Source organism: Haliotis rubra, unplaced genomic scaffold (genome assembly GCF_003918875.1).
Source record: "Haliotis rubra isolate DU_JTF1 unplaced genomic scaffold, ASM391887v1 Scf848, whole genome shotgun sequence".
NCBI lineage: Eukaryota > Metazoa > Mollusca > Gastropoda > Lepetellida > Haliotidae > Haliotis > Haliotis rubra.
The window spans coordinates 293,418-306,146 of record NW_025767577.1 but is presented as its reverse complement, the minus strand read 5'-3'; the positions used below and the strand labels follow the sequence as shown (position 1 = coordinate 306,146).

The window sequence follows — 12,729 nt, the reverse complement described above, 5'->3', positions numbered from 1 at the left end:
AAATATCACATGACACAGTGGGAAGATACCACATGGCAAAGTGGAACTGATAAACCTAGTCAAACTAGAAAAAGCATGACACATGTTACTCACCTTTGAAACAAATTCCGAATTTTCTCAAGGGCATGAAGAGACTTATTTTTTTTATTTTCATTGTGAGTGAGTATATTTTTACGCCGCACTCGGCGATATTCCAGCTGTATGAAGGCGGTCTGTAATTGATCGAGTCTGGGGCAGACAATCCAGGGCCAGACATTCAACAGCATGAGCATCGATCTACCCAACTGGGAAACGATGACATATGTGAACCAAGTCAGCGAGCCTCACCATCCGATCCCGTTAGTCGCCTCTTACGACAAGCATGGGTTACTGAAGTTCTAACCCGGATCTGCACGGGTCTACCGTATAATGAGAACGTAAAGTGTTCCAGGATATAAAGAAGAGGATCTCCAGCCTCAGAACCCCAACTGGTCTAGTGGTCAACCCGAAGACTCGGGTTCGATTCCACACATGGGTACAATATGTGAAGCCCATTTCTGGTGTCTCCCGCCGTGATGTTGCTGGAATATTGCTAAAAACGGAAATCAAACAAAATTCCCTCACTCACTCAGCATCCGGACAGCCCGCCGTGATGTTGCTGGAATATTGCTGAAAGCGGCGTAAAACCAAACTCAGTCAGTCAGTCAGAATCCGGACAGGAAAACAATCATGAAAGTGAACCTAGACGGAGCGGAAGTGTTTCATTATGTATAAAAAATATAAGATTCAAACAGCAAAAGATACCACTTACGTCCGCCAGGTGGTGTCGTGAATAGTATTTTAGTGGCCAGGGATTCTTCTGTGGTGTTCATGGAAGTGATCAGCAGCTTGTAGGTGGAGTTGGGCCTCGCGTCAGTGAGTTCCATCTCAGTGGTATCGTCCTGGTCAATTATCGGGTATTTCGTGGCTGGATCACCCTCGTACTCGTCCACCTTTTCCAATATGTAACCTCATGGTAAAGGGTATCAATAAACAAGCATTCCCCGATTACAATCATGTGTTCTTCAATACATATGGCTGCCAACACTAGCACTGTGAAAGTTACTTGGGTAGGTCTTTTGTTCCAACATGAACAATATACGACAATGGTGTTCTGTGATGATGTTGAAACATTAATTATACTTTGGTCCCCTGTTACAAAAGTGCCTTTGATACTAAGTTTTATTTTATTTGATCAAAGGCATTTTCAAAACAGCTCCAACTTTAAGGACACCAGAAATAGTTGTTTCAAGCAACCATGAATCTACTTGGCTCGACCACACTTCATATAACGTAGTATGTGGTACAGAGGATGGAGTAGGCAGCCTGTTTCAGAAACATCTTTTTAAAGTAACTGCCATGTTGATGAGGAACAGGGGTACTTTAAAAAAAAACATCAGTGGAAAAGAATGCCTTTTCTTTATTATCCCCAGAATGAGATTTAATCTGGTGTAAAGAGCAAAAATAACGGTGAAATTTATATACCTATCCGAATGAACACCAGGTGTTCGCTAGCATGTCCTGACCTACCTGGTAAGACTTGTACTTATAGAGAGTCAGGGGTTTGCCGCCAGTGTCCGGTTTCTCCCAAACCAACTTGTTGCTGTTAGGATTATCACTAGACCTAGGGGAGGTAACTCTTCGAGGGTCCGGCTGACCTGAAGGGTCAAAACAACATTTTGGTAAAAGGGTCACTTAAAGACGAATGGGGGGCGGTGGGGTAGCCTAGTGGTTAAAGCGTTGGCTCGTCACGCCACAGACCTGGGTTCGATTCCCCACATTGGTGCAATGTGTGAAGCCCATTACTGGTGTCCCCCGCCGTGATATTGCTGGAATATTGCTAAAAGCGGCGTAAAACTAAACTCACTCACTCACTCACTACAGACATAGAAGAACACCTGCCTGTAAATCTGTCTTCAGTTTCTTGAAGTGGATGACTAACACAGAGCACAGTTATACTTTCAGTCCATGGTACAGCATTCATTTGGTTCATCTTGTTAACTATCGCTCACGGGATGAACTAAACAGTTTACATCACACCTGGCCAGGTATACAGATAAGCTGCGTATCTGCGTAAATTACGCAAATATTTATGTGAAAATTCAAAACATATTAAGTCTGTTGCGTAAAAGTATGATTGAATTTTTGTAAACACTCAATAAATTTCATCTTACATGGCTACACACTAAAATGCCAAATGTCAACAAATGTTACCGGTGAATTAGTTCCTACTAGAACTTGGAGCAAGAAACCCATGTGGCACACATTAAGGTTACTGAGGATAGATAAAATAAGTAAGGTACATTGAGATGTTCTGGTTCTGCACATGAACTTGGCAGTTTGAAGTCTTTCTTATCGTTTCTCATATAAATAACAAACACGTAAACCAACATTTAAATGTTATTATATTTTGACAATTAATTGAAAATGGCAAAAAAAAAAAAAAACAATTGAGTTTGAGTGAGGTGGTTATAATGAATTTGGTCGTTCAAAGGAAAGTTAGGATACACAAGCGAGTTCATAACTCCAAGACCAAAAAAGTTAACACTAGCTCTGCGCCCAGCTGGAGACACGTGAAGCACCTTTTGTCTCGGCTCATTACTCCGAGGGATCATGAGGACTTGCTGGCCTTGAATGGGTACCACACAATTGTCACGTCTCGACTCCAACAAACCTTTCGCTGCCTCAACTTAACCTTAATTTAAGGGAACGTAGCTAGAGTTCCACTTACTGACTGGTGCCGTTGGTGTGACGTTTCTCTCGTCGTCAGCCTCTGTGAAGTACACAAGCCTGGAGGCAAATGACAGACTCGGTAGTGATGGTACCGCTGAAAGTTTGAACAGAAAATTTAAATCAATGGACAATCAATCTGGAAGATGGAATGGATAGAAGACTGCTGTGGTTGGTTGTGGAATTGGTTGTTGGGTATATGTCAAACAACACACATTTTATTCATAACTGCCTAACAGTATACAAAACGTTCTTATAAAACCCGGCCACTGTATAATCAGTCAGTCAGTCAGTGCCTACAATATATCTGTGATGTCTTTCTGAGAAGATTCTGTGTTAGTCAGTGTCAGAGCTCCTCAATCAGTAAGTGTTGATTCCAAAAAAGTAAAGCACAATTCACAATTTTAGAGTGAGTGTGTGAGTATGGTTTTACGCAGCTTTTAGCAATATTCCAGCAATATCACGGCGGGGGACACCAGAAATGGGGTTCACACATTGTACCCATGTGGGGAATCGAAACCGGGTCTGTGGCGTGACGAGCGAACACTTTAACCATTAGGCTACCCCACAGCCCCACACAATTATAGACCTGAGTATAATATATCATTCACTCGAATGGAGTCCAAGATAACCCCCTCCATAAAACAGGGTCATTATTGTTTGGTTTCAACTCACTGAAGAACGCTGTCTTGACAGACATTTTAGCCTTGGCTCCATAACCCAGGTTGTTGCGAGCCATTACCCTGATGAAGTACTGAACCCCGGCTCCCAGATTGTCAATGAGGAACACAGTCTGCAGGTCCTTGGAGTTTCTGTCTGACAAAACCATATAACACATGACACACCTAAACTGGTTAGACTGAAACAACACTCCAGAGAACTGGGAGGAAAGGTGAGCATTACATTGTGTCTGAGGTATTATCATAATTATTTTATTATAATCTATTTATATAGCGCCGAGTTCCAGCTAGGCTGCACACAGGCGCTTTGATTTTTTCCCTCGATCTTAGGATGTCAGTCTCAACGGCACTTCGTATTAACTCCCTGGGGAGCATACAACTCTTGCTGCCTACCAGGCGCACCGAGTTAATGTGGCTTTCCCATCACTACGAGGTACCCAATTCACAGCTGGGTGGACTGCAACAGAAAGTCACAGTACTTTGTCCAAGTTTACTGCATGTTGCTGTACCCGCAACTAGGTGTTTGCACGTATTCATGTGGCCACCATCTGGTCAAATACCAAAGGGCTGGTGGGTTCTTTTAAGTGCACAGGGTTGTGTACTGTACACTAGGGGTTGTGACAACACTGAAAGAGTCTGCACACAAAGTTGAATCCGAGGTTTTTACACCTGGTCCCCTGGGCTCGATCCCGTCAACTCAAGCTCGCTGGATTACTACCTGGCGCCTTAGCCAGCTCGCCCACCACTCCACCACTCCGGTCTGGTTTTTTCATTTGTATTGAGGAGGGGAGTTAACCGTCTGTTACTGTAATTGATAAACAACTCAACTTACTGACAGGAACCTTTCTTCTGATCTTTCCTTTTACATTGCCTTTGGCATAATAAACGACCCTGTACTCCATGACGGGCAGCCCCCAAGTTTCTTGTTCTTTCGCAATCAGCAGACGGATGCTTGTGGACGTCACTTCATCAGCTGAAATGCTCGGAGCTGATGGCTTCTCTGAAATTTGATCAGGAAGGTCAAATAGATGGGCAAACAATGTGCAGAGTCAAATGGATTCTCGTTATGCCTTAAGTGGACAATTTTGGGATGGGATAAAAAACTTTCAATAGCAATAGGAAGTATAAGCGTTAACAAACTTTTCAAATGCAGTCATCTTATGAACGCACCGGCATTTCTCAATATCGCCACCCCTCAGTTCAACGCATGGGATGCACGTGCACAACGTAGTAGTCCCATACATGTGTATGGGTGTAATTCTTGATTTTGAGGGTTTTCATACACCAATCATCTTTCAAGAGCGATTACTGTACAAACAACTATGGTCATAAGGAAGTGCAAGTGGTGATGCTATCTCAAAACATTCATTATTATCATATCAGCATTAATTGACTCCGATATATCTCCCGATGTTTTCAATCGTAAATAAAATTGAGTTTTTTTTAAGAATATACATACTAGGTGTCATTAATGAAGGGTCATATTATATATATGTAAAGAAAGGTTTCTCAGAAATAATAGAACTAAGAGTGTCATAACGTTTAATATGTTGACCAACGTGACACATCGTGACATACAGACAGAAAGTTCACACAGCACTAGCAAACATCAGTTGTGTAGACCAACCCCCAAAATGAAAATGACAGACATGAATCACTCGGTCATTCAATATCTTGTGTACCCTCCTCGCGCGTCCAAGACACTGGTGCACCTCGTTCTCATGCTCCATATCAAGTTCACAAAGAAAGCTTCCATTCCTCTACTAGAGCCCTGCGGAGTCCTGGGAGATACACTGGTGCTGGGTGACGTCGTCTGAGTTTATCCCAGGGATGCTTACCTGGGTTGAGGTCTAGCGAACATTCTGGCCACTCCATCTGCTCTACACCCTGTTGCCTAAGGTATTCCGTGACAATAATGGCCCTGTTACGCCTATCGTTGGTGTCTTGCAGTAACGAGGGTCGACGTGGTGGACAAACTGCAGGTCGCCTACAACGGAGTCCGGCTGCCCTTAAACGTTTACGAAAGGTGCCCCTCGATAGCCTTACATTGTTAACATTGAACTGTTCTGTTTGAATATCTGCTGTGTTAAGGAATCTGTTACGAAATGCGGTGTTAATCATGTGCCTAACATCTCGGACTGTTGTGACTCCGTGGCGACCTGGTCGACGTGCATATTCCACGGACCCATTGGCTTAATCTCTGCCAGTCTACCAAAAGCACTCTGACTTACATTAAAGCGGTCAGCAAGCTGCCGCTGAGGCGGATCTGATTCCAAGAGGACAATAGCCTGACCCCTTTCAGCAAGTGTAAAAAAACCGTCTCATTTTAAGCTGCGATTTCAAAGAGGTACCTGAACAGTGAACGACAGTGAAAAAGCATCAATGCATGTGTATGGTCCTCCTTTTCCCATGTATAGGGGGACTTGCACGTGCAAATCACTGACATTAAGTGGCAGTTGGATTTCCATATTAAAAAAATCAGAATAACATATGCGCCCTTTGTAACAGCACAACGTTAACGAACATAATGATGACATTTCAATGGCCTGATGTGTTTTTCCATACTGTTAAGAAAGTTAGTGAAACATTCGGTTGTACATATTTTAAACAACAAGGAAGATTTTACAAAATTCACAAAAATACTGTTGCCAATAGCTTGACCCTTCATTAATGACGCCGAGTATATATCTGTTACACAATACATTTCTGATGAGTAACTAATTGCGGTGACCCCAGAGTTGATCAGCTTCTCGACTTAACTTACGGACGGACTGAGTCATGGCAGAGATTGCAGCCTTGGCCCCATACCCCACGTTGTTGCGAGCCTCCACACTGATGACGTATCGTCGGCTTGGTAAAAGATTATTAATGACGAACTGGGTCTGCATCCCCTGGGACGTTGAGTCTAACAAACACACAGCACAGGCTGGTGAAACAGGACAGTTCAACAGAAGGGTCACTCGATGAACTGCCAGTTAAGTATTGCTCAACGAGCTCCTCATTTACCAATCGTACCCGTGGAAGAGTCAAACAAAATACCTTTCGGTTGTTTCATAGTGGAAATGTGCAAGACATCCTCTTACTGAAACAGTTAAACTTGCTTTCAAGGTGAGTTGAAAAGACGAAATCAAATTAACAAGACTGAAAAGTTTGAAATTGTGCCGGAATAAGAGTGCATCAAAACACTTTTTTTGTTTCGGCTAAACCTTTACCAAACTGAAAAAGAATATTGCTTACTGACAGGTACCAGTTGTAAGACCTTGTTTTGATCATCGCCCTCGGCGTAAAACACAATCTTGTAGGCCTCGATGGGCTGCCCACCAGACCCACTTGCCGTTATCAGTAACGAGATGGTCGTTGGCGACACCTCTTTAATTGAAACATCAGGATCAGATGGCACCGCTGAAGTATAAACAGTACCATCAAATCAACTGATAACTGGCATGGAAATACAAATGGATGAAAACATTCCTTAATGTTTTCGTTTTCATTCTCTAATTGCTTAGATATAATACCTGATGGGGACCCTATGTCACACAGTCAATGCATGTTTTCATTGACAAGAAAAGATGAAATAAGGTGTTGCTTACATCCCCCAGGTGGTGTGGTGAATATTTTACGTGTGGCCTTGGACACTCCCATAGGGTTCATAGCGCTGATCTGCAGTTCATAAGTGCAGTTGGGCATCAATTCCGTCAATGTAATCTCAGTCACATTGCTCTGGTCAATTAGCAGCGTTTTCATGTCTCCAACCGCCGCCTTCACTTTCTCAGGCTGACCCTCGGATAGTTCCACCTAAACACGTTCAGAAATGACGTGAAATTTACAACGAATGTAAAAAGCACCTTCGTTTGTGCCCTAATGTTAACGAGGAACATATGTTCAATGTTGAAAAATTCGGGTTATTACATACATGCTTTGCAAAGTGACATTTATTCCAAATAATGAGGGGTGGAAGGGTAGCCTAATTTTTAAGGTATCTGCAGTCACGTTGAAGATCCGGGTTCGATTCCCCACATGGGTACAATGTGTGAGGCCCATTCCTGGTGTCCCCCGCCGTGATATTGCTGGAATATTGATAAAAGCAACTTTAAAGCATACTCACTCACTCATTCACTCCAGGAATTGAACTCTCATTTGATTGTGGCTTATCTGTGCTTGTTGGATTGTTTTGCGATATACTGAGATGCATAGGTCTGTATTGTGTTATACAGTATATACATCGAGATACTTACAGCCACATTATAACACATATTACACAGTGAATTGCAGTAGGTTGTCATTGTTACATATTTATTTTGACAGGTATTGCAAATATTTTGTGATAGTTACGAATCCATTTTAACACATATTGCAATGTGAATCGCAGTCGATTGTGACAATTAGGTATTTATTTTGACAGGTGTTGCAATATAATTGCGATAGTGTGACATGTTATAAAAAACATTCAGCACATATGGTTGCATTGTGACACGTATTGCAACAAATAATATGCGTTGAAATAAATTGCAATATTTCAGTCAACATTTCAGGTACCAGGCTACACCACAATCCATGTCTGCATCACAGATAACATTCAGATATAACAGCTTGTTTCAAACATGTTGTTCATAACTACCACAGTGGTGAGAGACTGAAGCAAGTATACCTGATAATACCTGACCATGTATCGAGTCAGGGGCATGCCTCCAGTCCCAGGTTTCTCCCAAACCAGTTTGTAGCTGTTCGGATAGTCACTAAATCTAGGGGAGGTAACTGTTGGAGGGTTCGGTTCCCCTGAAGACACACAACAATAGGTCACTGAAAGGGGCTGTATGAGGCTGACACACAGTCATTTATGGGTATCACATGCTTCTCATTCGTACTTCAAGTTACTGCACTTAAGACATGTATGCTACATTCATGAATATTTAAGCTATGAGGTAATGACCTGTAAATAATCGAATCCTGACCAGACAATCCAGTGATGTATTTTGTGAGCAACGATTCGTGTCAACAGAGTACGACGACAACCAAGCAAGCACAGCCTGACTACATGATGCATGTAGTCAGCTCTTACAACACCATAGTTTCCTAAACTCACCAAGAACTACAAAGGGACATATATGTCTCAAATGACTTTTTCTGATGAGTAACTAACTACGGTGACCCCAGAGTTGATCAAGTTTTCGACTTAACTTACGGATGGCCAGAGTCATGGCAGCGATTGCAGCCTTGGCCCCATACCCCACGTTGTTGCGCGCCTCCACACTGATGACGTATCGTCGCCTGGGTGCTAGATTATTGATGACGAACTGGGTCTGCATCCCCTGGGACGTTGAGTCTAACAAACACACAACACACTTAGGATGATCAAACAGGGCAGTTCAGTTGAAGGGCCACTCCGATCAACTACCAGTTAAGTAGAGCTGAACGAGCTCCTCATATACCAGTCGTACCCGCGGAAGAGTCAAACAAAATACCTTTCGGTTGTTTCATGGTGGAAATGTGCAAGACTTCCTCTTACTGAATCAGTTAAACTAGCTCTCAAGGTGAGTTGAAAAGACGAATTAAATCAAGAAGACTGATAAGTTTGAAATTGTGACTGTGGGAAAGGGAATCAAAACACTTTTCTTTGTTCCGGGTAAACCTTTACCAAACTGAACAAGAATGTTGCTTACTGACAGGTACCAGTTGTAAGACCTTGTTTTGATCATCACCCTCGGCGTAAAACACAATCTTGTAGGCCTCGATGGGCTGCCCACCAGTCCCACTTGCCGTTATCAGTAGCGGGATGGTCGTTGGCGACACAGCTTTAATTGAAACATCAGGGGCAGATGGCACTGCTGAAGTGTGAACAGAAGAAGCCATCCATTTAAGAATCAGTAGATATTTTAGTGTTCATTCTCTTTTGACAGAGTCATTTTGCAAGCGGCATAGATAAGTAGATGAATATATCATGACATAGTTAAAAGGGATACATTATGACTTGGTGAAGGTAAATAAAATCTTAGCACAGTGATTGGTAAAATCATAATGCTGAAAGAGATACATCGTGACATAATAAAAGATGTGACTTGTGAACTAGTGAATGATTTAAACATGATATGATTGAAGAGAAATATCTGACATGGTGAAAGAAATGATACATGACGGATGAATGGTGACATGGCCAATGATTAAATCATGATATACTGAAATAAATAGTGACACAACAAGCGGGTAAATCATGACACAGGGAAAGAAATATATATTAGCATACTAAATGGTTAAATGAGGACATAGAGAGAGAATGAAATAGCGATATTTCGAACGGATCAGTTTTGACACAGCTAAAGAAATACATAGTAAAGTTCCATTCGCATATCTCATGACATTGTTAAAGAATTAAATAGTGACATGCCAAAAACATAACTCATGACACAGATAAAAGACAAACCATATAGTAGTGAAGCTGATATGTGTTGATGTAATAGAACTAGTATCGTCAAATTTAAATTTAAACACTTTCAGAAAGATCGAGGTCAAAACCATGCGACACAATTCTTGACAACAAACACATTGTACCCATGGACAAGGATTTTCCGCGACAACCATCAGGAATGCAGTAAGTATTATGTCCGCTTCCTCCTCCCATCATAGAATAGTGTCAGAATAAGATATCTTCTGTTTCGGAATCCCTACAGGGATGCAAGTGTCAGTGCAATGATTTCAAGATCTATCTTGTATCAAAGATAAAACGATTCGACATTACATGACTAATTGCTTAGATATAATACTTGATGTAGGCTTTATGTCATAAAGTCAATACACGTTTCCATTGACAAGAAAAGATGACGCAGTGGAACTGACTTCGTCAAACTAATGAAACATTTCAGTTTTAGAAATATTTTTGTAAATCTGCACAATTCACTGCAATTCACAGTGTATATAAACCATGACACTGGGAACTAAACATCTAGTGTCACCAAAGGGATAAATTATGACATAGCGAGAGAATGAAATAGCAACATATCGAATGGATCAGTTCTGACACAGTTAAAGAAATAATTAGTGACCTACCAAACGCATATCTCATGACATAGAGAAAAGATTAACCAAGCTGATGTATCTTGACACAATGGATCTAAAAATCGTCAAAATAATGAAACATTACAAACAGTTTCAAAGGCTTTTTTGTGGTAAAATTGTGGTCTAAACCATACGAAACAACAAAATAACAAACAATAAATTGTACCTATTCCATCTGTTTCGGCCTCCCAACAGAGGCAAGGATTAGCTAAATAATATTATGATGTTAGGTCTCAGAAAGAGTGCACGGACGCAAGCATACATTCCAAGAAAGAGTGGTATAATTTTAAGATCTATCTTGTATCAAAGATGACAATACACTCAACATTGTTGCAGTAGTTGCTTAGATATAAAGACTGCTATGGATTCATGTCAAGCAGACCATGCAGGTTTCCATTCACAAGGAAAGATGAAATACCATGTTACGTACATGCACCAGGTGGTGTTGTGAATATTTTACGTGTGGGCATGGACAGCCCGATATCGTTGGTAGCAAGGATCTGCAGTTGGTAAGTGGAGTTGGGCATCAGTCCAGTCAGTGTAATCTCAGTCACATTGCCCTGGTTAATTCTTAGCGTTTTCATGTCTCCAACCACCGCCTTCACTTTATCGGGCTGACCCTCGGACAGTTCCACCTAAACACGTGCAGAAATGACGTGAAATTCACAGCGACTGACTGGCTGAGTTTGGTTTTACGCCACTTTTAGCAATATTCCAGCAACATCCCGGCGGGGGACACCAGATATGGGCTTCACACATTGCACCCATGTGGGGAATCGAACCCGGGTATTCGGCGTGACGAGCCAACGCATTAACCATTAGGCTAACCCACCGCCCCGAAATTTACAACGAATGTAAAAGAGCACCTTTGTATGTGCCGTCGTGAAAACGACGAACAAATGTGCAACATTGCAAAATTATTGTTATAAAATATCCATCCTTCGCAAAGTGAAATTTAGTTCCATGTGTGACAAGTCCGGGGAATGGAACTCTCATGTGCCTTTGCAGTGCTTGGTGTGTTGTTTTGGAATATTTTCATATTATATCTTGATACGTATTGCAATATATTGCGGTGCTTACACATATTACACTGTGAATTGCAATAGATTGTGATAGTTACATCTTGAGTGTGACAGGTATTGCAATAGATTGTGATAGTTACATCTTGAGTGTGACACGTATTGCAATAGATTGTGATAGTTACATCTTGAGTGTGACACGTATTGCAATAGATTGTGATAGTTACATCTTGAGTGTGACACGTATTGCAATAGATTGTGATAGTTACATCTTGAGTGTGACACGTATTGCAATAGATTGTGATAGTTACATCTTGAGTGTGACACGTATTGCAATAGATTGTGATAGTTACATCTTGAGTGTGACACGTATTGCAATAGATTGGTTTCTAGTGTGACATGTTATGAAATGCATTCACCACATATATAGTTGTACTAAGATACGTATTGCAAAAGAGAAGATGTTTTGCAAACGTCAGGTCTCTATTGTGGCTTTTTCACACATGGGTATTGTGACATGGATTGCCATACATGGGTCTGTATTGTGACTTGGGTTGTGATACATGGGTCTGTATTGTGACATGGATTGTCATACATTGGTCTGTATTGTGTCATGGATTGTGATACATGGGTCTGTATTGTGACATGGATTGTCATACATTGGTCTGTATTGTGTCATGGATTGTGATACATGGGTCTGTATTGTGACATGGATTGTCATACATCGGTTTGTATTGTGACATGGATTCACATACATGGGTCTGTATTGTGACATGGATTGCCACATATGGTTCTGTATTGTGACATGGATTGTAAGATATGGGTCTGCATTGTGACATGGATTGCCATACATGGGTCTGTATTGTGACATGGATTGTAAGATATGGATCTGCATTGTGACATGGATTGTCATACATGGGTCAGTATTTTTACATGGATTGTCACAAATGGGTCTGTATTGTGACATGGATTGACATACATTGGTCTGCATTTTGACATGGATTGACATACATGGGTCTGTATTGTGACATGGATTGTATTACATGGGTCTGTATTGTGACATGGATTGACATACATGGGTCTGTATTGTGACATGAATTGTCATACATAGGTCTCTATTCTGACATGGATTGACATACATGGGTTGTATTGTGACTTGCATTGTCATACGTGGGGCTGTATTGTGACATGGATTGACATACATGGGTCTGTATTGTGACATGGATTGACAT

General features: G+C 41.4%; 1 protein-coding gene across 1 annotated transcript in view; it reads right to left on the bottom strand.

Moving 5' to 3' along the window:
* Nucleotides 1-625: 625 nt before the first annotated feature.
* LOC124262617 (neural cell adhesion molecule 2-like) overlaps nt 626-12,729 on the bottom strand; it is a 34,221-nt gene continuing 22,117 nt past the window's right edge. The window contains exons 13-24 of the mRNA XM_046697123.1: nt 10,909-11,113; nt 9,089-9,253; nt 8,611-8,751; nt 8,077-8,204; nt 7,019-7,223; nt 6,666-6,830; nt 6,193-6,333; nt 4,261-4,428; nt 3,424-3,564; nt 2,750-2,845; nt 1,549-1,676; nt 626-971 (exon numbers count right to left, since the gene is read on the bottom strand). Of these exons, the coding sequence (XP_046553079.1) occupies nt 744-971; nt 1,549-1,676; nt 2,750-2,845; nt 3,424-3,564; nt 4,261-4,428; nt 6,193-6,333; nt 6,666-6,830; nt 7,019-7,223; nt 8,077-8,204; nt 8,611-8,751; nt 9,089-9,253; nt 10,909-11,113 (1,911 nt within the window). The 3' untranslated portion in view covers nt 626-743. The remainder of the gene's footprint in view (nt 972-1,548; nt 1,677-2,749; nt 2,846-3,423; nt 3,565-4,260; nt 4,429-6,192; nt 6,334-6,665; nt 6,831-7,018; nt 7,224-8,076; nt 8,205-8,610; nt 8,752-9,088; nt 9,254-10,908; nt 11,114-12,729) is intronic.